Source organism: Eptesicus fuscus, chromosome 12 (genome assembly GCF_027574615.1).
Source record: "Eptesicus fuscus isolate TK198812 chromosome 12, DD_ASM_mEF_20220401, whole genome shotgun sequence".
NCBI classification, from domain to species: Eukaryota; Metazoa; Chordata; class Mammalia; order Chiroptera; family Vespertilionidae; genus Eptesicus; species Eptesicus fuscus.
In genome coordinates this window covers 74,016,377-74,037,956 of record NC_072484.1, presented here as the reverse complement: position 1 = coordinate 74,037,956, position 21,580 = coordinate 74,016,377, and the positions used below count along the sequence as shown (strand labels likewise).

The 21,580-nt window shown below is 41.8% G+C and overlaps 1 protein-coding gene across 1 annotated transcript in view; it reads right to left on the bottom strand.

Moving 5' to 3' along the window:
* The window catches only part of ELP2 (elongator acetyltransferase complex subunit 2), a 41,650-nt gene extending 20,330 nt beyond the window's left edge, over positions 1-21,320 (bottom strand). The window contains exons 1-11 of the mRNA XM_008158268.3: positions 21,007-21,320; positions 19,347-19,425; positions 15,728-15,798; positions 11,321-11,477; positions 9,828-9,905; positions 7,432-7,496; positions 6,546-6,612; positions 5,894-6,034; positions 4,438-4,533; positions 3,279-3,379; positions 2,967-3,098 (exon numbers count right to left, since the gene is read on the bottom strand). Of these exons, the coding sequence (XP_008156490.2) occupies positions 2,967-3,098; positions 3,279-3,379; positions 4,438-4,533; positions 5,894-6,034; positions 6,546-6,612; positions 7,432-7,496; positions 9,828-9,905; positions 11,321-11,477; positions 15,728-15,798; positions 19,347-19,425; positions 21,007-21,144 (1,125 nt within the window). The 5' untranslated portion in view covers positions 21,145-21,320. The remainder of the gene's footprint in view (positions 1-2,966; positions 3,099-3,278; positions 3,380-4,437; positions 4,534-5,893; positions 6,035-6,545; positions 6,613-7,431; positions 7,497-9,827; positions 9,906-11,320; positions 11,478-15,727; positions 15,799-19,346; positions 19,426-21,006) is intronic.
* Positions 21,321-21,580: the final 260 nt, after the last annotated feature.

Genomic DNA, 21,580 nt, shown 5'->3' with positions numbered 1-21,580 from the left:
GTATTTATTTGTTAAACTAAATAAACAAAGAGTACTGTGTAAAATGAGTTATTAGATTCCAATTGTATGCCTCAATGGCTTCCTTTACTAAGTAAAGGGAATTGCAGAGTAGAAGACAAACGGGTGAATCAAGCCTAGTTGGTTCACTTTCTGAGGGAGCCTACACAAGCCACCATATAAAATAATGATAACGAAATACAGAAAATTCATAAAGCTGGTCACCCAAGGATATGTTTTTATTGATTTTAGGGAGAGAGATAAATATTGATGTGAGAAAGAAACATCAATCGGTTGCCTTCCATATGCGCCCTGACCAGGGATTGAGCCCACAACCTTTTGGAGTAGGGGAGGACGCTCCAACCAACTGAGCCACCTGGCCAGGGCCACAGAGCATCTTTTTTTTTTTTAACATATATTTTTTATTGATTTCAGAGAGAAAGGGAGAGGAAGAGGAGATAGAAACATCAATGATGAGAGAGAATCTTTGATCGGCTGCCTCCTGCATGGCCCCACTGGGGATCGAGCCCACAACCCGGGCATGTAACCAGGAATCAAACCGTGACCTCCGGGTTCATAGGTTGTGACTTAACCACTGAACCACACCAGCCAGGCTTGACAACTTTTGAATGTCTATTAGGGCAAAAACCAAGTGGTGGTAAAACTTGTCTTAAGAGGAAAATTAAATCTGTCTAAATACCTAAAAGGTCATTCAGAGACAAGACTGATGAATGGGGTCAGTGATTAAGTTAAACTGTACTCTTTTCTGGTCAAAAATAAATAAAAAGGCTATGACAAAGAAATGCTATTAATTTCCTCTGTGGCATACAACTGATTCTAAAGTTAGCACTAATGGGAGTTTCCGGAAAGTTCTGAACAAAGGGCAGCTTTTTGGACTATCAGTACAGTCTTCCACTGCAAGTCCTAAAGGGCAGTTTGTTTTTAAAAATCACACTCTTGCCCTACCCAGTTTGCTTCAGTAGACAGACGTCAGTCCATGAACTAAAGGGTCCTGGGTACAATTCCGGTCAAGGGCACGCACCTCAGTTGCAGGCTCAATCCCCAGCCCTGGTCTGGGCATATATAGGAGGCAACCAATTGATGGGTCTCTCTCACATCGATGTTTCTCTGTCTATCCCCCTCCCTTCCATTCTCTCTAAAAATCAATAGAAAAAATATCTTTGGGTGAGAATTAACAACAACAACAACAACAAAAAATCACTCTTGATCATAACAAATGTAAATCTCTGGTTTGGGATGTTGACGTGCAGAAGGTTGTGTGTGGGGGGTGGGGGCTGGCAGGCGGGAAGGGGGGGCATATATGGGTATCTTCCATGCTTTCTGCTCAATTTTTCTTTGAACTTAAAACTGCTCTAAAAAATAAAGTCAATTTTAAAAAAATCACCCTTAATACTTGTAAGTAGCTATTATAAATGTGAAGCCAAGTTACAAGCACAAGTACAGTGAGATTATGTCTTCTGGTTTGAGTTTCTCCTTACTCATCTGATGCTTTTTCCTATGCAGGATCTCAAAGATCACCTGAAATACAGCTCAAAGGAGCTCTGAGTTAAGAATGAAATTAAATTTATCCCCCAAAATATTTCTTTCTAAAAGTCATCGCTGATGATTTCCTGTTTCACTTAATAGTAGAAACGAGCCCAGCCAGCATGGCTCAGTGGTTGAGCATCAACCTATGAACCAGAGGTCAGGGTTCGATTCCAGGTCAGGGTACATGCCCAGGTTGCAGGCTTAGTCCCCAATGTGGGGCGTGCAGGAGGAAGCCAATCAATGACTCTTTCTCATCACTGATGTTTCTATCTCTCTCTCCCTCTCCATTCTTCTCTGAAATCAATAAAAATATATATATTTTTTTAGAAAAAAAAAAAAGGTGCAAACAATCATGAAGATCAACCATAAATAGAAGACACAAGGGAAAGAGCAAGTCACCCTATGTATTGAGAAGTCAAATACTCATAGGTAACACACCTATTACAAAGCCCACAAATTAAACGTTATGCAAATCCATAAACTTGTACTTTATAAAGGAAGCCATTATCTGGTGATTCACATTTCAGTCAATGTTCTGACTTCCTTAATTTATTAAAATACATTTATATAGTATCCAATATATGCCAGGACCTGTTTTTTATGATGTACAAATATTAACTCATTTAAGCATCATAAAAACCTTAAGTGTAGATGCTATTACTATGCACATTTTACAAATGAGAAACCTGAGACAGACTTAGGTAATGTCCTCCAGGACATACAGCTGGTTAGTAAGTGCTGGCGCGGAATCTGAATTCAGATGTCTAGCTCCAAGACCTGTGCCCTTAGCCACTATGCTCCTGCTACTGCATTTCCCCAAACCCAAGCAGCAGATAAGCAAATTAGAAAGTAAAAGATGGAATAATGTTCAGCATGATCAGAGGAAGAAGATTACCTCTCTTTGAGAAGAGACCAAAATTATAAGAAAAAGCGAAAAGGGCCCAATACTTGGAAGGCCATGTAGAATTACACATAACAACAGCCCCTGAGAGCATCAATATAATCCATCACAAAATAACAGTATTCAGAATGCCCTTTTGTCAGTCACTTGTTCAATCATTATCTATGGAGTACCCAGCCATTCAACAAGAAAATATCAAACTATGTTACCTTCTTTAAAATAGGAAAGTTACACATTTTAGGAAAAGCTCCCATAAAAAAATTTATATAGCTTAAAGGAAGAACTTAAAATTTATATAGCTTAAAGTTCATTTATGTAGAAATTTTATATATGTGCAAATTTCAATGCCTCACCAATGCTGAAGAAATGAATACTTTTATTCTTAGAAAAGTATGAATTTCTTACCTAGTAAACTATAGTATAATGCTTACAAAAAGAAGTGATGTCATTCGAACTTAAGTGTCTCTACTGGTACTATGTAGTGCTATAAGTTAACCTGGGTTTCAAGTGCTTTTCTTACTGGGTTAGCTGCATTCTGTTTCCATAGGTGCAATGCTCCATGGAAAGCATGAGCGATGATCAGAGAGCCATCTTCATTGAACTGGCAATCATAAAATCCCAGAGTATTTCCACCTACTTCCCCTACTCGAACCTATAGCAATAACAGAAAACAATTCATAATCAATAGAAACCATTGATTCCAGAGATTATGTTCTCACTCATTTAACAAATACAAAGAGTGAACATCTGCAGCTCTAGGAATACAGACTTGGGAATTAAATATTCAGTTTATAAACTCAATTTTCTATTCCTTAAATATCCACATTTTTACCTGTTCTAGCCAAACTCCTGACTCTTCATCTGGAGCCCAGAGAATCATGGTTTTATCCATTGAGGCAGACAATAATCTCATTGGCTGCTGTAGAACACCATCTAAAAAATATAAACTAATTTCTTTAGGTTTTCACCAGGCATCATGTTTGTAGATTACTAGAAAAAACAACATGGATATTGCAAAAACATTCACTTTAGCAATGCAATAGCAAAATCTGAAACCACCACAAATGTCTACCATAAGAACAAGTAAACAAGTTGTGGTATATTTAAACAGTGCAATATTAAACTGCAATCAAAATAAACAAACTAGAGTTACATGAATCAACATGGATACAACTCCAAATGTTTAGCATGGTAAGCTAAAAAGGCAAGTTGTAAGAAGATAAGGACACACTGAGATCGAGTCAGTAGCTGTGAAACTACTGTTTGTGGCGACATCAATGTGTAAAGTATAAAAACATGCCTGGGAATGCTAATACCCAGAATTCAGTACTGCAGTTGCCTCTAGGGAAGGATGGAAAGGCGAGGGCTCAGGAAATACACAGGGGTCCTCAATATCTATATCTTTCTTTTTTAAACTGTAGCAAATAAGGTCTAATATAATTAAAGCTGAATAGTGGTTACCTGAACAGTAATGATGGATAGTCTCTATTTTAGCTCTGGGGAAGAATGAGGCTTGTGCCTTACTCAGCTCCACCCCAGCACCAGCATGAGCATGCACATAACCATCACTCCAGAAGTGGAGGTTAAGGGCAAAAGGATGAGGGGATCTTATTTTCTCATAAATTATGCATGTCACTATTACCATCTTTGTATTGTCAAGGGTAAAGGATCCAGTGAAGTTTGCCCGAAAGTCAATTTCTCTTCAATCCCATAAAGAATAGTCTGAAACTTTTCAGAAAAAAAGATACTGGGGTGAGGCACTTTCAGTAACTGTGGCAGGAATCACCCTTTTCCTGCTCAGGAGCACAATATGCAGTGGAATTGAGTGTCCAGCAGAACAGGGCTGCAGTATTACACTTCGTCAACTTGAAAATGTCTTACATTTGAGATCTCTAATCACATTCAAACTACCCTCCGTTTTATTTGGTCAGCTTAACATTCTGCATGGGAGATTTAACTGACGAGGGATATGTGTATGTTTTTTGTCCTACCTTTGTAAAATGAAGGCTGCCAATGAACTGCATTCACCCAGCTTTCGTGACCAGCCAGCACTGTCTCCAGAGTAACCGCAAATGCCATTTTAATACCTTTAACAAATGCAATGAAGAAGCGCTGTTTCCTCAAAGCTCTTCTAGATAAATTTTTCTCTACCTTTGTCTCTACCCGGTCAGAAATAAACATTAAAGAATATGCTCTATTTTTAATATTTTCTGGGATATATTGTTATACTACAACTTAAAAGCAAAAAACAGACATGCCAGCCTCCTAGCTATGTTTATCATTATTACAGTATAATAATCTAAAATGCCATTAAAAAAAAATTAAGATAGCCCTGGCCAGTTTTGCTTAGTGGTTACAGTGTTGGCCTGTAGATCAGAGTCTCGGGTTTGATTAAAATATCCTCAGGTGAGGATTAACAAAACAAACAAAAAAAGATAAATGCAGAAGTACAGGAAGGCAAGTCAGTTTGAAAGTTTGTGACCTTTCAAACAAAATAATTCATAAAAATATCACAAAAAATTTCAACTTTGGGAATAGCTACTTATAATATGCTGGTTATAGTATTTCTTTGCCCCCTCCACCCCCATAAAACTGTTACCAAAATCTCAGCCCTGGCCTGTTTGGCTCAGTGGATAGAGCCTGCGGACTGAAGGGTCCTGGGTTCGATTCCCGGTCGAGGCACATGCCGGGGTTGCAGGCTCGATGCCCAATAGGGGGAGTGCAGGAGGCAGCCGATCCATGATTCTCTCTCATCATTGATGTTTCTATTTCTCTCTCTCTTCCTCTCTGAAGTCAATAAAAATATTTTTAAAAAACTGTTACCAAAATCTCAACTCTTATGGGCTTTATAATTAAGAAGAGTAATAACAAAGAAGAGAATTCCTGGGGGAACAATGCTCACTGAGAACTAACTTTACAATTTAGATACACATCCAAAAATACCTTCTTCAAAAAACAAACAAAAATAACTTCTTCAAATACAATTATTTCAACAGGATCAATACCCCATGCAGGGGTACTGTTCTGATGCCAGACAGTATGAAAATCAAAATTATATATACTCCTCAAATGCAGGGATTTAGCTTGTCTTGTAGAGTATCTTCCAACTAAGGTACAGCTAATTCACATGATTTCTTTTGATCTTCATATGCTAAAATTACAATTTAGTAACATTATACAAATTAATTTATTGAGAAAACAGTTTGAAATATTTTCAGCAATTTTAAAAAATCTCACTAGTATGGTTTACAACAAAAATAAGTTTCATATATGAAAAATGACTCGTTTCATAAAAATTAAAAAAAGGAAAAATGCATAGTATCAAATTTCATGTAGGGCTCTGATATTTCTGAAAAACTAACCTTCACATAGGTTTATAATAAAACACAAATGATTCAGCTAGGAGACCTAAGTATTATTACATCAAATATTTTCATTATTACTCACTTTCATTTTCTACAGTGAAAGTATTTTCCTTCAGTCTTATATTATCATCATCCTGAGTTTCTAATGATGTTGATTTTAAATACATCCTCCATATTCGTATCAGGCAATCTTGTGAACAGCTTGCTAGGAAAAGATCTTTACCTAATTTTAAAAAAACACAAAATTTATTATTTTTAAAACAATATATTCTTAAATTTAGGTATAAGACTTTCTCTTCTACAACAGGCACACTTCTGGATTTCCTGAAAAAATTAGACTTTGCTTCCTTACCCTTCATTCATTTGACCTATATTCAGTTTTACTGACACTGACAAATATAGTACAATGCTGATAAATGGTTGTAGCATGTGATATTCTTATATACTGTCTACTAAGATCTACAAAGAACTTTTCAAGAATGCCTGCATGTGGAATAGTAGGCCCGTGTCCCATTTTAAACATCAACTTGTTTCATCTTCTACCACCCCAATTAATAGTTAGCAGAAGGGATAAATATCCTCTTTTCTAATTAATAGTTAACAGAAGGGATAAGTATCCTCTTTCCTAATAGTACATACAAAGAAATTTTTAAATTAAAACATAGGGGGCTGATTTCTTGGAAGTTACACACACTAGTCCTCATCTCAGTAATTTAGGAAAATTTCATACTGACCAAAGGCTGCCCATTCCACGCCTCTTATCCAATCCTCATGTCCACAGAGGAAAAGCACTTTCTGAAACTATAAGATAAAAAAATCATCAGGACTGGTGTAAGAATTTAATATTTTCATGTATATCAATTTCATTTGGTCCCAGCTAGTCCTGCTGCATCTCTTCTTAAAACACACACACACACACACACAAAACAAACAAAACAAAACAAAACAAAACAAAACAAAACAAAAAAACTGAGAACACTACTGATTAGACACAAGATAGAGGTCTCGTGAAAAATCTCATAATCACCTATATCGCCTGAGCAATGCTAAGTAGATAAGATCTGTAGACCTCAAATACTCTAAATGTTTACAAAATAGAATGATATACGCTATGATGTAACATAGATAAAAGGTGGGTAGTGGGACATTCACAACCATTTTAAACTGTCTTACAGAATGCAAAGAAACTATCTCCTTTATTAAATAAAAGAGGCTCTAGTTAACAACCCCCTTTCTAGAAATTCCCTCCCCTAGTTTAACTACTCAAAGTGTACATAAGGTTCAGAAGGATCAATAAACACTACCAGGGAGTGTTTTCACTGTAGGTATGATGTACTTCACTTAAAATTTTAAAGAAAAAACACTATCACAGTATCTTCCTTCCCTTCTTCCCCCACCTAGCGACCTGTTTCCTTCTAACAACCCTGGATCTGGTAGTCAAGGCAGCAGCAGCTTGGCGGGAAACCATCTAACAAAGAATTGTAAGAGAAATACTCCTATTGGATTATTTTGGTTTAGATGAGAACATTCCTGAAATCCTATAATCTGGAAATAGTCCACATTAAGAAATGTAATTAAGCAGAAGCTAATTTCAGTCTCTTCATAAACATCATCAATTACCTGATCATTCTGTTGAACAAATAAGTGGATTTTGCAGTCATCATCGCCACATGCTAGTATTGGTACTGGGGGAAAAAAGAGGCTTTGCTGTTAAGTATTCAATCAGACATTATGATTATCACCTATGATGGATTCTAAGCTCTAAAGAACCCTGGTTTCTATTTCTCACATCACTGAACAAATAAATTGAAAGTACTCAATAAATGTCAATAGGAATAAAGTGAACACTCTAAATGTCCTATTAAATGGTTACTTGGCAACGAATGACTACTGATCGAGAGCCCTTTTCTCCATTATATGTATTTTATGATAGAAGAAGCAGCAAAAGGGGAAGCGCGAGAGCAGTTGGGAGCATTTTCACTGTCAGACCAAAGACAATTATGAAAAGTTAGCCCAATCTATGTATTTAAAAGGCTAATATGCTAAGTGTCTGACCATTCATTCGACTGTTCAACCAGTCGCTATAAGTACTGACCACCAGGGGGCAGACGCTTCGACCAGTAGGTTAGCTTGCTGCGGGGGTCCAGGCAGATCGGGACTGGGCAAGATGGGCCAGACACGCCCTGGAGCCCTCCCCAACTCCGATGGGGTCCCTCGGCCTGACCTGTACGCTCTCGCAATCCAGGACCCCTCGGGGGATGTCGGAGAGCCAGTTTCGGCCCAATCCCCGCAGGCCAGGCCGAAGGACCCCACCAGTGCACAAATCCATGCACCAGGCAGCTAGTTGAATAATAAAATGAAGAGCTACTATCAGCCTGGCATCATGGTTACTGCACAAAGATGCAGTCATGGTATGGTTGTTACTTTGAGGGCCTCACATTTTGAGAATTCAATAGTAAAACAAAATTCCTGAAGCAATTAGAGAACCAAATAAAAACACATATAATTAAATACGTGGTTAAAAAGCTATGAGAGGTGTGAGTGTAAAATTCGTTTTCTTTAATAGCACAAAAAAGTAATTCACATTACCAAGGGATAGCCTTCATGACTGTGGAGCAAAATAAAGTAGGAATTCTTTCTCTAGGGAAATACCTTGCTACCAGGTGAATTTTTCAAAGATTTTATCACTTTAAATCCACTAAAAACAAAACCAAAAAACTCCAGTCACTTGGCCTCAGTGTATGTGAGAAGACATTAAATTCGATGTTATGAAACCAGAATGTGAGAGTTCCTCCTCCAAGGGAATCCTCACACAAAATGGAAGCATCACATGAAACCATGAGTTCGCAGCTCCTACCCCAAAAGGCAAGAGGTTGGTGGCTTCCAGACCCGCCTCTCTCCACCTGGCCTGTCCTCCAGGTTACTGAGGAGACAGAGAGACAGACTCACACTGGCCATCATCTCTGCGAGGGATGATCAAAGGAAGTACAAATGGGTTTCATAGCAAAAGGGAAAATTTTCTGTTTGGAGATTTTAAGTGAGTGGTCTTAGGCAAAAATGTTATCATGCAGGATGGAAAGGGGCTGTCCTCTCATAAGAAATGCTCACATGGTCCATCTTCAGTACTTCTCCAACTTATCCCAGACCTTCACCATCTAAAGAGCTAGACAATTCTCCCAAATTAGATCTACATACATCATTAATATACTTCATAAATAGCAGTATCAATCTTGATTACATTATGAAGTCATTTAAATTTTCAACAGCTACCAAAATCCTAATAGCCTCTTTTAATCTTCTGTTCTATATTCAGATCTTTTGAATATTGAAAACAAAGTATATTAGCTAGGTCTCAACCTGTTTCATGAAAAAATTTAGATACAAAATTGAGACCAAATGTTTCTTTTAGGTTCTGGTCATAGGGAGATATGAAAATACTAGAGGCCCAGTGCATGATTAAATCATGCACGTGTAGGGTCCCCTAGACCTAACCTGCCATCCAGGCCATATCCACTGCCCCACAAAGCCTAGCACGCTCCGCGGACACTGCTAGCAGCCTGCTCCCCGCTTTTGATGGCAGGGGGTCCGCTGGTGCTGGAGCAGACACACAGCTCCCCGCTTTCAATCGCGGTGGAGCTGGCTGTCTGTCCGCTGGTGCACCAGGCCTTTCGAAAGCCTCGGGCGCAGCGGAAGCTTTCGAAAGGCCTGGTGCCGGAGCAGACAGACAGCCAGCTCCCCCGCTTTCACTCCCCGCTTTTGATGGTCCGCAGCAGGACGTGGGCTCGCTGCCCCAGAGGCCCCTTCTGTGCCACAGTACAGCCATGGCGCAGATGCTGAGCTCGCGCCGTCGCTGGCGACGCAAGCTCAGCGTCCCACCGACCCAATCAGCCACCCCGGCCACCTCGAGTCCCGCCACCTGCACCTCCCGCTGGCCCAATCGTGGGCGTAGCGGAGTGATGGTAATTTACATATTACCCTTTTATTATGTAGGATATTGCTCTTAAGAAGATACTCACCATCAGTATTAGGCAAAAAAGATAAGCAGAGAGCCAGAGTGAATCCATTTCCAAAGCTCAAGGTCTGAAGGCAGGTTACTAAAAATTAATGAAAAACACCATGAACGACTGACTCTGGGCTTATCTACCTAGAGACTGAGCAGCAGCATCACACTAGCAGGGGTTGAGAGAAGCCAATCCTGAGCCCCACACACCATGTGAATTGAAATGGTCAATGTTTAACAAGGTTACAGAGAACAAAATTATTTATATTGAAAAGGCTGGGAAGAAATTTACATCTATCTACCTTCTACATATATAAAACCCTAATATGCAAATAGACCGAACGGTAGAACAACCAAACAGTCGCTATAATGTGCACTGACCACCAGGGGGCGTACATGGAACATGGTGGGAGTCGGCCATGGCGGGATGGTGGAGCAGGTGAGCGGGGGCTCCAGACCAAGGAGGGGCACTGGTCACTATCATTGGGGTGAGCCTCTGGTGGTAACTGAAAATTCTTTGCTCCCAAGTGCTGTGGTCCCGCCGGGCACTTGTACCTGCTGCTGGTGCCCGCGCCTGCTGCCAGCGCCGGCCCCACTTGCACCCATTGCTGGCACCGAGCCGCTGCAGGAACCTGCTGCCAGCCCCAATCGCCCCTCAGGGCTTCTCCACCTTCCCCTGCTCCTGAGGGGCAATTGGGGCCGGCAGCTGCCTCTTACACCCACTGATGGAGACAGCCCTGCTCACACCCACAGTCAGTGCTCGAGCCGCCACTTGCACCCGCTGCCAGCGCCCAGCGCCGGTCCTGATCGCTCAGCGCCGTCAGCGGGTGCAAGCAACACCTGCCGGCCCCGATCGCCCTTGAGGGCTCCTATACTTCCCACTGCTCCTGAGGGGTGATCGGGGCAGCAGCTGCCGCTTGCACCCACTGACGGCACTGGCCCCAATTGCTCCGTGCCGTCAGTAGGTGTAAGCAGGGCCGGTGCCATCAGTGTGTGGGAGCGGTGGCGGTGGAAGTGGGGCTGCCGTCAGGCAGGGGGCCAGGGGCCATGGCAGGAGGGGTCAGTGGGGGCATGGAGGATGGGCCAAGACCCACCCCTGTGCCCACCACAGCCTTGTGGCCCACAGTTCCTTTCAAGGTGCACGAATTCGTGCACTGAGCCCCTAGTCCTATATAATAAAAGGCTAACAACCGGTCACTATGATGCACACTGACCTCCAGGGGGCAGACACTCAATGCAGGAGCTGCCCCCTAGTGGTCAGTGCTCTCCCACAGGGGGAGCGCTGCTCAGTCAGAAGCCGGGCTCACGACTGGCCAGCACAAAGGCAGTGGTGGGAGCCTCTCCTGCCCCCATAGCAGCGCTAAGGATGTCCAACTGACAGCTTAGGCCCACTCCTCCAAGGGCGCCCAGATTGCAAGAGGGCGCAGGTCAGGCTGAGGGACCCCCCTCCTGAGTGCACGAATTTCGTACACCGGGCCTCTAGTTAGATTATAAAGTCTTTAAACATACCTGCTGAACCCTCTTTAGACCAGACTCGAACAGTGGAATCTGAAGCTGCAGAAACTATCAGCGTACGCAATGTAGCATCCGATACCCTTCTCTGGTAGACAGCATGCACTGCATAAACAGGTCCTTCATGGCCGTAGAGAGGAACCGCTTTTAAAAGCTGAGTCAGAAAAAACAGCAAAAACATTGTGATAAAAAGGAATTACCAGTTTCACCTTTAACTGGAATCACAGGATTAATGAATGGTACTGATAAAATGTAAGACCTAGAAATAGGTCCTTTGAGTTGAAGAGAATGTTAACTTTCAAGAAGTCTATCTGACCATATTAATGATACATAAAATGTGCATAACCTTGACACAGCAATCTCACATCTAAGAATCTATCTGAGGTGCTAACAGCAATAGTTTAACAAGTAATAAAAGCTAAATTCATCACACTCGCTTTTTGTTTTGTTTTCTGTTTGTGTGTGTTTTGGTAGAGGACGTGGGCATCGATCACACACTTTATAATCGTAAAAAATAAACCAAAAATTATTCATAGGGAACTGATTAATTATTCCACACATATACTGTAGCCAATAAAAAGGATAATGTAGATAAATATATGCTTATTACTATGGAAAGATGTCCATGACATTGAGAAATTAAAGAACATAGGCCAGCTTTGTGGAATGGTCCTTTCTGAATTAAGTCTGATGTTTTGTCATCAATACTATCTAAGTGCATCACATCCATGATGTCAATCTGTCCCAATTTTAGTGACGTTAACCTTGATATCTTAGTAAAGGTAGTGTCTGCCAGATGTTTTCACTGTGAACTTAAAATTTTGGGGGTTGATATGAGATTATACTTTGGGAGTAAGTATTCTATTCTCCATCAAACTACTACCTAGTGATTTTAGCATCCCCACAAGACACTTGCCTAAATCAAGCATAGCTGCAAAATGGAAACATGGCAAACAGAACTGGGACCCCACTTGTTTATCAAGTCCACCTGCTTGCCATGCAAGATTCTTGCCATGCATCATTTCTGTTGTTTTAGGTGTATTTCTTAGATTTCCAAATGTGTGAGACGCCACCACTTCCTTTGAAAGGTATCTTCCATAAATTATCTTCTCAAATAGCGATGTCCTCAGCTATTTCCCAATTACTTAGGCAAAACTCTGCTACTCCAGAGGTAATTAATTGTTATGTATAAGGGTCTGTACACTAACTTCCTTTCAACATTAACCTTTGGCTTCCTTGAAAAACATTTAAAATAACTCAGATACGGCCAAAACCGGTTTGGCTCAGTGGATAGAGCGTGGGCCTGCGGACTGAAAGGTCCCAGGTTCGATTCCGGTCAAGGGCATGTACATTGGTTGCGGGCACATCCCCAGTAGGGGGTGTGCAGGAGGCGGCTGGTCGATGTTTCTCTCTCATCGATGTTTCTAGCTCTCTATCCCTCTCCCTTCCTCTCTGTAAAAAATCAATAAAAAAATATTTTAAAAAAAAAATAAAAATAACTCAGATACGGTATGTATAATTGTACATACATACTAGACATCTGAGACAATGTTCATCAGAATGTTAACTCTGTTGAGATTTTGTATATAGTTATTTTCCTTTTTTATACTTTTCTATATTGAAACTTTTTTTATGAGTCTGTATCATTATGCCTTAAAAAAATTAAATCTATTGAAAACACTTCAGATCTTTAAACAGGGTTATATTTCAAACATCACAGAATTTTAAAAACTCAAGCAAAAGAAATCTCTCAAGTTCACCAGCTTTTTAAAAAACAATGCTCACTGTTCAAAGGCTGGAACCTCTCATTATACCAGCTTAGAATTACTTCCTGTTATCAAAAGTCAAAGTGTGTTGAGCACCTGTGTGCATGGAAATGCATATGGAAAAGAACATTTAAGACCCTCAGGTTACAATGTGTGGCCCCTTCCCCTAAGTCCTCTTACTCCTTCTCCCCTCTTTACACAATTGATCCTCCCCTCCTCCCCATTCGGCTTCACATTCCCCCCTCTGGCCCCTCCCAAGCTAAGTTTGCTGTCTGCCATCAGATACTTGCTGAGCTTGCAGTGCTTTCTACTGACAGAAGTTTGGGGGGGGCACTGAGAAAAAGAATCTTGCCAAGTCTTATTTCAAATCTCAAAAATGAGTGCTTAAATCTTCTCTCTGGATGCCTCTGCCAAAATCATTCCAAACAAAGGTTAAGTTTGCTACACATCCCTTTGCATTCATTCAAGTTCAGGTGGCTCCAAAATCTCTACCTCCAGACCTGGGAAGGACAAGTCTGTGTGCAAATAACATGTCTACAAATGAAATCCACATCTTCTCTCCTACTTGCCTATTTTCCTTTGTAGAAGCATCTTTCTCCAGGGCCCCTAAGACACAATCTCATGGTTTTTGACTACTCACTCCCCTAACCACCAGCTCCCCACTCCTTTGATAACTATGTATTCAATACCAAAATCATTTTCCTTCAAAAATACATCCCATATCCCTTCCTTCACGTTTTTCCTACTTTAATTTGTCACGTGGATGTCAGATTAATCTTTTGATATTGATACTCCTCTTCACTGAAATTATCAGTGACTTCCAAATGCCTGCTAATAAAAAACAAATTTTTAAAGCAAGTGTTCAAATTCTAATAGGTTCGTCTCCTATTCTGCTTATCTAGTGTTACTGCCCACAATGTATTATCTAGAAACATTCCTAAAACTGTATTCCTTAAAGTTACAAGGACTACTAAGAGATTTGAAAGGGAAAAAAAGGAAGTTCAGACTTGAAACAAGTTTGCGAAATGCAAGGCAAACAAAGGTAAGCAGGTTCATCCATGTCAGAACCTTTCAGAGCCCTCACTACCCGCATGCATTGGGATTCTCTAAGACGTAAATGCAGTGTTTCCCAAACTGGATTGGCCATAGATTCTTTTTTTCATGGAACATCTTAAGAAATGAATAATTCTCTGAACACACTTTAGAAAAAGCACTGCCCTAGCGTAACCAGTTTGGCTCAGTGGATAGAGCTTCAGCCCGTGGGACTGAAGGGTCCTGGGTTTGATTCTGGTCAAGGGCACATACCTTGGTTGCAGGCTCGGCCCTGGTTGAGGAGTGTATGCAGAGGCAACCAATCAACGTGTCTCTCTCACATTGACGTTTCTCTCTCTGCGTCTTTCCCTCTCCCTTCCATTCTTTCTAAAAATCAATGGAAAAATATCCTTGGGTGAGGATTAACAAAAAAAAAATAAAATAAAATAAGGAAGACCAGCCCTAAAGACATCTTGGGCTTTGATTAAAACTGGACATTCCTGCCCTAGCTGGTTTGGCTCAGTGGATAAAGCATCAACCTGCGGACTGAAGGGTCCCGGGTTTGATTCTGGACAAGGGCACATGTCCAGGTTGTGGGCTCCATCTCCAATAGGGGGCATGCAGGAGGCAACCGATCAATGATTCTCTCTCATCATTGATGTTTCTTTTTCTTTCTTTCTTTTCTTTCTTTTCTTTCTTTCTTTCTTTCTTTCTTTTTCTTTTTCTTTCTTTCTTTCTCTCTCTCTCTCTCTCTCTCTCTCCTCTCTCTCTCTCTCTTCTCTCCTTCTCCCTTCTTCTCTGAAGTCAATAAAAGTATATTAAAAACCAAAAACAAAACTGGACACTCCTGAGCAGAGGGTTCTCCTTTCTCACCTGAGCTTTTACTCATGCTTGTTTTCCTACCAAGAATCCTCATTCCTTCAACTCCTCCCAAGGAAATCACCTCATACTCTTAAGAACCAACTCAAAAGCCACCTCTTAAAACTTTTCTGAACTCACTCCACCATGGTTGTGGGGCAGCAAGTTAGAGCATCTACACTGGAGCCACCCTTGTACTTTATTCAAGTACATTTTGCCTTCAAACTATATACATGATTCATGAATAGGCTTTTGCCTCATCTACATCTTCTGTATGGAAGATATTCAAATACCTACCACACTAATTTTTCACTTTTAATCTTTTCTTACAACTAGAAACAACCTAAATGTCCATCAATAAGGGTCTATCTATACCGAGCATAGCATATTATATCACAGAGAATTACGGTATATACATATATATCTACAGGACACCAGCTACTCTATAAACACAGCAGTATTAATTTTTGTATCACTGAAAACAGATGAAACAGCCCATGTAATAGCCACTTACAAATTATTCCAAAATAAATAGGAAATTGACAGAAATGACTGACAGCATATGAATATGGGAGCAAATATTAGAGGGAAGGGTACAGGGCCTGTGAAGTACAAAAAATACAGAACCTGGAATACCGATAAGCAAGAATGAGGCAATTTCATAAAGAAAGAACTATCAGAATGAGGAAAAAATTGAAAATAAAAGATGTAACAGTCATTTCTTTTAACTATAAACATGCCTACCCACCTGATTATTCTCTATTTCCCAGTGAATCACTTGATTATCTGATCCTCCAGAAACTAATTCAGTAGAAGGAGCTGAAAAAGATATCTCAGTAAATATTTTTGTTCATTTTTTAACAGCTTAGAAAAATTTCAAAGCTATAGAAAAGTTATAAGAAAACTCATATGCCCTTTACGTAGATTCACCAACTGTTAACATTTGCCATAGTTGCTTAATAGCTTGTTCTCTCTATATGTACAGGATGGGGCAAAAGTAGATTTTACAGTTATGAGTATGCAAAAGTTTTATTCTTGTATTATTATTTACTAATTACTGTATTATTTTCCATACAAACTATAAACCTACTTTTGCCCAACCCTGTGTATAAACAGACTCCTTTTTGTTTTTGACAAACTACTTAAAAATAAGTTGCAGCCCTAACCAGTTTGGCTCAGTGGATAGAGCGTCAGCCTGTGGACTGAAATGTCCCAGGTTAAATTCCAGTCAAGGGCATGTACCTTAGTTGCAGGCACATCCCCAGTAGGGGGTGTGCAGGAGGCAGCTGATCGATGTTTCTCTCATCGATGTTTCTAACGCTCTATCCCTCTCCCTCTCTTTCTCCCTTCCTCTCTATAAAAAAATCAATAAAATATATTTTTTTAAAAGTAAGTTACAGACATCAGGACCTCTGATCCTCAAACACTTTACTATGGATCTCCTAAGAACTGGAACATTCTCCTACATGACCACAATACTATCACATTCAAGAATTTTAACACTGATACAATATCATTATGTACTATACAGCCCATATTAAAATTTCCCCAAATTGTTCCAGTAATATCTTTTATAACTTTTTAAAAATTTAGAATCTAAGAACCATATATTGTGTATTTAAATATATTTTATTGATTTTTTACAGAGAGGAAGAGAGAGGGATAGAGAGCTAGAAACATCGATTAGCTGCCTCCTGCACACCTCCTACTGGGGATGTGCCCGAAACCAAGGTACATGCCCTTGACCGGAATCGAACCCGGGACCCTTGAGTCCGCAGGCCGACGCTCTATCCACTGAGCCAAACCGGTTTCGGCCACATATTGTGTATTTAATTGTCATCCCTTTTCAGTCTCCTTTAAGATAGAACAGTTTCTCAGTCTCTTCTTTTTGTGTGATAATGAGCATCCCAGCCAGTTTTGCAGAATATCCCTCAATCTAGGTTTTTTAAAAAGGGAGAAATAACATATAATTTTAGTTGGGATTTTCCATTTATTTGTTTCTTCTGGCCTATGTGCTAGACATTTAGGGGAAGCAGCTGGGGGACTGTCTAAAAACCATTAGACAAGGACTCAGAAGTTCCAGCTTCCTATCCTAACCCTGCTGTCAGCCAGCTATGATCTTGGGATTTAATATCTTCAAGCATCACGGAAATTAAGCCATTTAACTATGTGATTCTGAGCATCACCATAAGATACCTGATCTGTGGGTTAGAAAGAATATGGCAGAACCCTATTCTTAGAGGAAATCAATCCTAATAGTTACAGATTAGTGATGCACAAGCAATTTATTTTATGTAACCTCATTTTTAAAGGGAAGATAAAACATACAAGCCCAAATTTTTTATAGCAAATCCCTATACTGAGATTCAAGTAGTCTTTGATGTCATTTGGTGGCAATTAATAAAATTACAATTGTGTTTTAATAGCTGCATTAAAAGCCACTTTTTCTACTATTTAATCATTTTTACTAACCTAATGTAAGTAACCCTGCATTACCAACTTAAATAAGTAGCTTATTCAACTTTTTTTTTAATGTCACAGACAAAATCAAAGCAGGTCTCACTAATTCAGGAAATTCTGCATTGGTGCTTGGCTCAGAATGCTCTTAATATGTGTTTATGGAATAAAAATTAATTCAGAGTCCATAAGAAAACTCCAGTAGGCATATTTTAAGACATTTGAAGAAATTGCATCGTATTTTGGAAGCAACATCTAAAAGCAGTATGCTAATTAAACACTCTGGAGTCACAGAATCCTATCTAATAAAGAGGGAATATGCTAATTGACCCTCACAGCATCACAAAGATGGCAGCAACCACAGCCAAGGAGGGAATATGCTAATTGACTGTCACACCATCAAAGATGACGGCGCCTATTCCCTTCAGCCCCACTGGGGCAGCAGGCACGTGGCAGGCTCCGTGCACCTGCTTCCGGAGTCCCCCAGTCCCCTCAGCCCCCCAGCCGCCCAGGGCCGGCCTGAGACGCAGGCAAGCCTCAGATGGCGGCTGCCCAGCCACCCAGGGCCGCCCGAGGCTTGTGCTGTCGGCAGTGGCAGCAGCAGAGGTGTGATGGGGCGTCACCTTCCCCTGATCACCGGGTTGCCTCCCGCCCCTGAGGGCTCCCAGACTGTGAGAGGGGGCAGGCCGGGCTGAGGAACCCCTCCTCCAGTGCATGAATTTTCATGCACCGGGCCTCTAGTGTTAGAGATAAGAGAGACCTGGAGATAATCTATTCCAGCAAATTTCAGTTTGGTGTCAGGACTCCTTTATGCTCTTAAAAATGTTTGGGGACCCCATAAAGCCTTTGTTTATATGGACTGACTCTATGTACCAATATTAAACACATGAGAAATGTAAACTAAGAAATTTGAAAACTACTTATCATTTTTCTTAAAAATAATAAACTCCAGCCCAGCCGGTGTGCTCAGTGGTTGAGCATCTATGAACCAGGAGGTCAAGGTTCGATTCCCAGTCAAGACACATGCTCGAGGTTGCAGGCCTGGTCCCCAGTGGGGGGCATGCAGGAGGCAGCTGATCGGTGATTCTCTCTCATCATTGATGTTTCTCTCTCTCCCCTTCCTCTCTGAAATCAATAAAAAATATTTTTAAAAATAATAATAAACTCCATTGCATGTTAACAAAAACATTTTTATGGTGAGGAAAACCCCTACATTTTCTATAACAAAAAAAATTAGTAAGAGGCACAGTTTTACATTTCTGAAAATCTCTTTAACATCTATTAGCATACAGCTGGATTTTCATATCTGTTTCTGTATTTAACCTGTTGTGGTATCACACAACACACAGCTGCTGAAAGGGCCACTGTATAACTGTTATAGAATGAGAATGAAAACTGTGAATAACCTCTTGGTATTATTCTGAAAATAATTTTGATCTCATAGGTGTCACGAACCTCAAAAGCTCCCGATTCAGTCCGAGCCTTTACTTTTCAGGTGTTACTAAGGTACAAACTGGGGTCAAGAAAAAATGCAATGTCCTGCCTGAAAAAACAATAGCTTGTCTGTGGCAGGAACAAGCCAAATTTTTGGACTCCCAGCCTGGGCCCTAATATGGGCCCTGCTTACAGGCTTTCAAGCAGGAGCTCTGGGCAATGGCGGAAGGTCTTACCACAGTCAGGAGCTGCCTCTACCCTCATCCTAAGCACTGCTGTGTTATCCATGCTTCAGCTGCTATAAAGTAAAAGTACAGGTCAGATCATTCAGTGGGCATACCGTTTTTCTTCAATTTTCCAATTGCATAATATCAGATAAGCTGATGGTAAAATAAGAGAAGTGATGAAAGAAAAATGACTAATCATACTTTATTAGAAAACAACTCAGATCAGCTTTAAGTTAGATTAATACTTACAGCCATCCTGTTTACAAATCCACTGTACGCAATTGACTCGAGCGGTGTGACCATTCAGGTTGGTTATGACAACCCTTTTCTTTAACAAAGGAAGCACCAGTTAGTAAATTAGAATCTATCCTACCGAGGAATTATTAATAAAAATCAGGTTTCAGTATTTTTCATGGAAAGTTCAGGATTACTCCAGACAAAATCACCTTCCTTTAATTTGTCAACTTGTAATTGTGTCTTAAACCATCCAGTCACTAATTTTTTTCACCACTCCACATTCTCAGTGTCCTGTGCTCTCATCATACTAAGCTCTCTGGTCTTCATCTGCCTTGGTCCTGCGCACCACTTACATCCCCTTCCCACTCCTGTCCTCATCTGGGGAGCCTGTCTTGACACCCCAGGCTGGATAAGAAACCTCTTCCTGGTGCTCGCTCAGGTCTCAGGGCCCTACTTCTATCATGCTTGCATCAATTTGAGGGTTTTGTTGAGGGGGAAAAAAATCTTCAATAGAGGAATTTGTGATTAATGGATACAAATTCATGGCTCACTTTGCATGTCATGACTAATCAGGTATTGATCCTCACCTGATAAGTGCTCAGGTATTGATACCCTTCCCCTATGACCTTTACCCCAATGGCACTTTCTTTTAAATGTCCAATTCCAGCCATGGCAGGGTAGCTCGGGTCAGGGCACTGTTATGCCCAGAGTTCAGGGTCCCCAATAATCAACCACTAGGGAGCCTTTTCTCCGATGCAAAAGCAAAGAGTCTTTATTCAAACCCGGGTTTGGCTCCCAGCCTCCTCCTGACACAGCAGTGGGGCCAGAGAGTGATCCCCGGGGAAGCGATGGGTTATAAAGGGTTGGATATTTGGGTGGGCTTAGGGAAGTGACGTGGGTCACAGAGATCGCCTTAATAGGCCAGGGTTTTTCAGCAGGGTCTTACAGCACAAAAGTCAGGAAGTGACCAGTAGTGACCAGTACATTCTGAGGCTGGAGCCGTCCCCCATTGTTTCCTGATTGGTCAACAGTGATGTATAGGGAGTATCCTGTGGATATGCCTTATTAGGACCTAGCTGCACCTCTGGAGCTTCATTGGTCCACTCAGGCAGTGGCTGGGGGAGTTAGGACATTCCTGGTGCTCCTGTGGCCACTCCCAGCAAGGGGGGGGGGGGTCCTTCTACAAGATGGAGGATAGCCAGTTTTGCTTTGCCCTTTTAGGCACATACAAGAATCAACCAATGAATGCATAAATAAGTGGAACAATGAATCAATCTCTCTCTTTCTCTCTCTCAAATCAATAAATGAAAGAATTGTTTAAAAAAATAAAATGTCCAAAGCTAAAATACAAGTGGCAGTTTATAACTGCGGGAAATATAGAAATGAGATAGCATCTGTGATAATGGATTTAATCCATACCTAAATTGCAAATCTTTCAAAACCCAAACTAATTTTTTTTTAGCAGTACTACAGTTTCCACAGAAGGCTTCAGAAAAGATGATCATTCGGGTGTCTACGTGGGGCTAACAGGTCACTGGTGGGACCTGACACCCTGCCCGAAGCTGACCAGACCGCACGCCCCGCCCCCTTGCTCGGGCGCACGGTCTCCAGTCCGTTCGAGAGTACCCAGCAGAGTCAGCCCCCGAAGCGGGCGTCGGGCCACCGCTCTTACCCGCGGGTCATAGAGCACCACGGAGCAGGACGTGCCGAAGGCCAGGAGTCCTCCGGGCCCGGAGTTCCAGCTCAGGGCTCCCCGCACCCGGTTGGGGCAGCAAAATACGTGAGACGCCTCCAGCACGGACGCCACCATGTTGCTGGCTGGTCCGAGGCCGAGTACTGGGGGCGCACTTCCGCCCTCTGAGCGGAACTACGCGCGAGGCCGCCCCTCCCGCTGGCGTGATCCGCACCGCGTTTCGGAGGCAGCCGGGGGCGGGGCGGAGACGGCGGAGACGACCACGCCCCACAGGCTCCGCCCCCGCCCTGGCTCCCGTGGCCCTCGGTACCCCGCCGCTGCCACCTCTGGTCTGCTGACCGTGGTCCTGCGCACGAACGCGGCCTCCGTCCCCAGGACAAAGCCCGGCCGGAGCAGTTCAGGACCTTCCAGGAAGACCGTGGCACTTGAGCCGGGGCTGCGTCCGGGACGTCTCGCTGCCCCTCACGCCCGGGCTCACAGCAGCAGCGGAGTTGGCCCAGGAGGGAGCCTTGGCAAGCGAGTCTCGGGCCTCGGGGGCGCAGGGGCGCGGAGG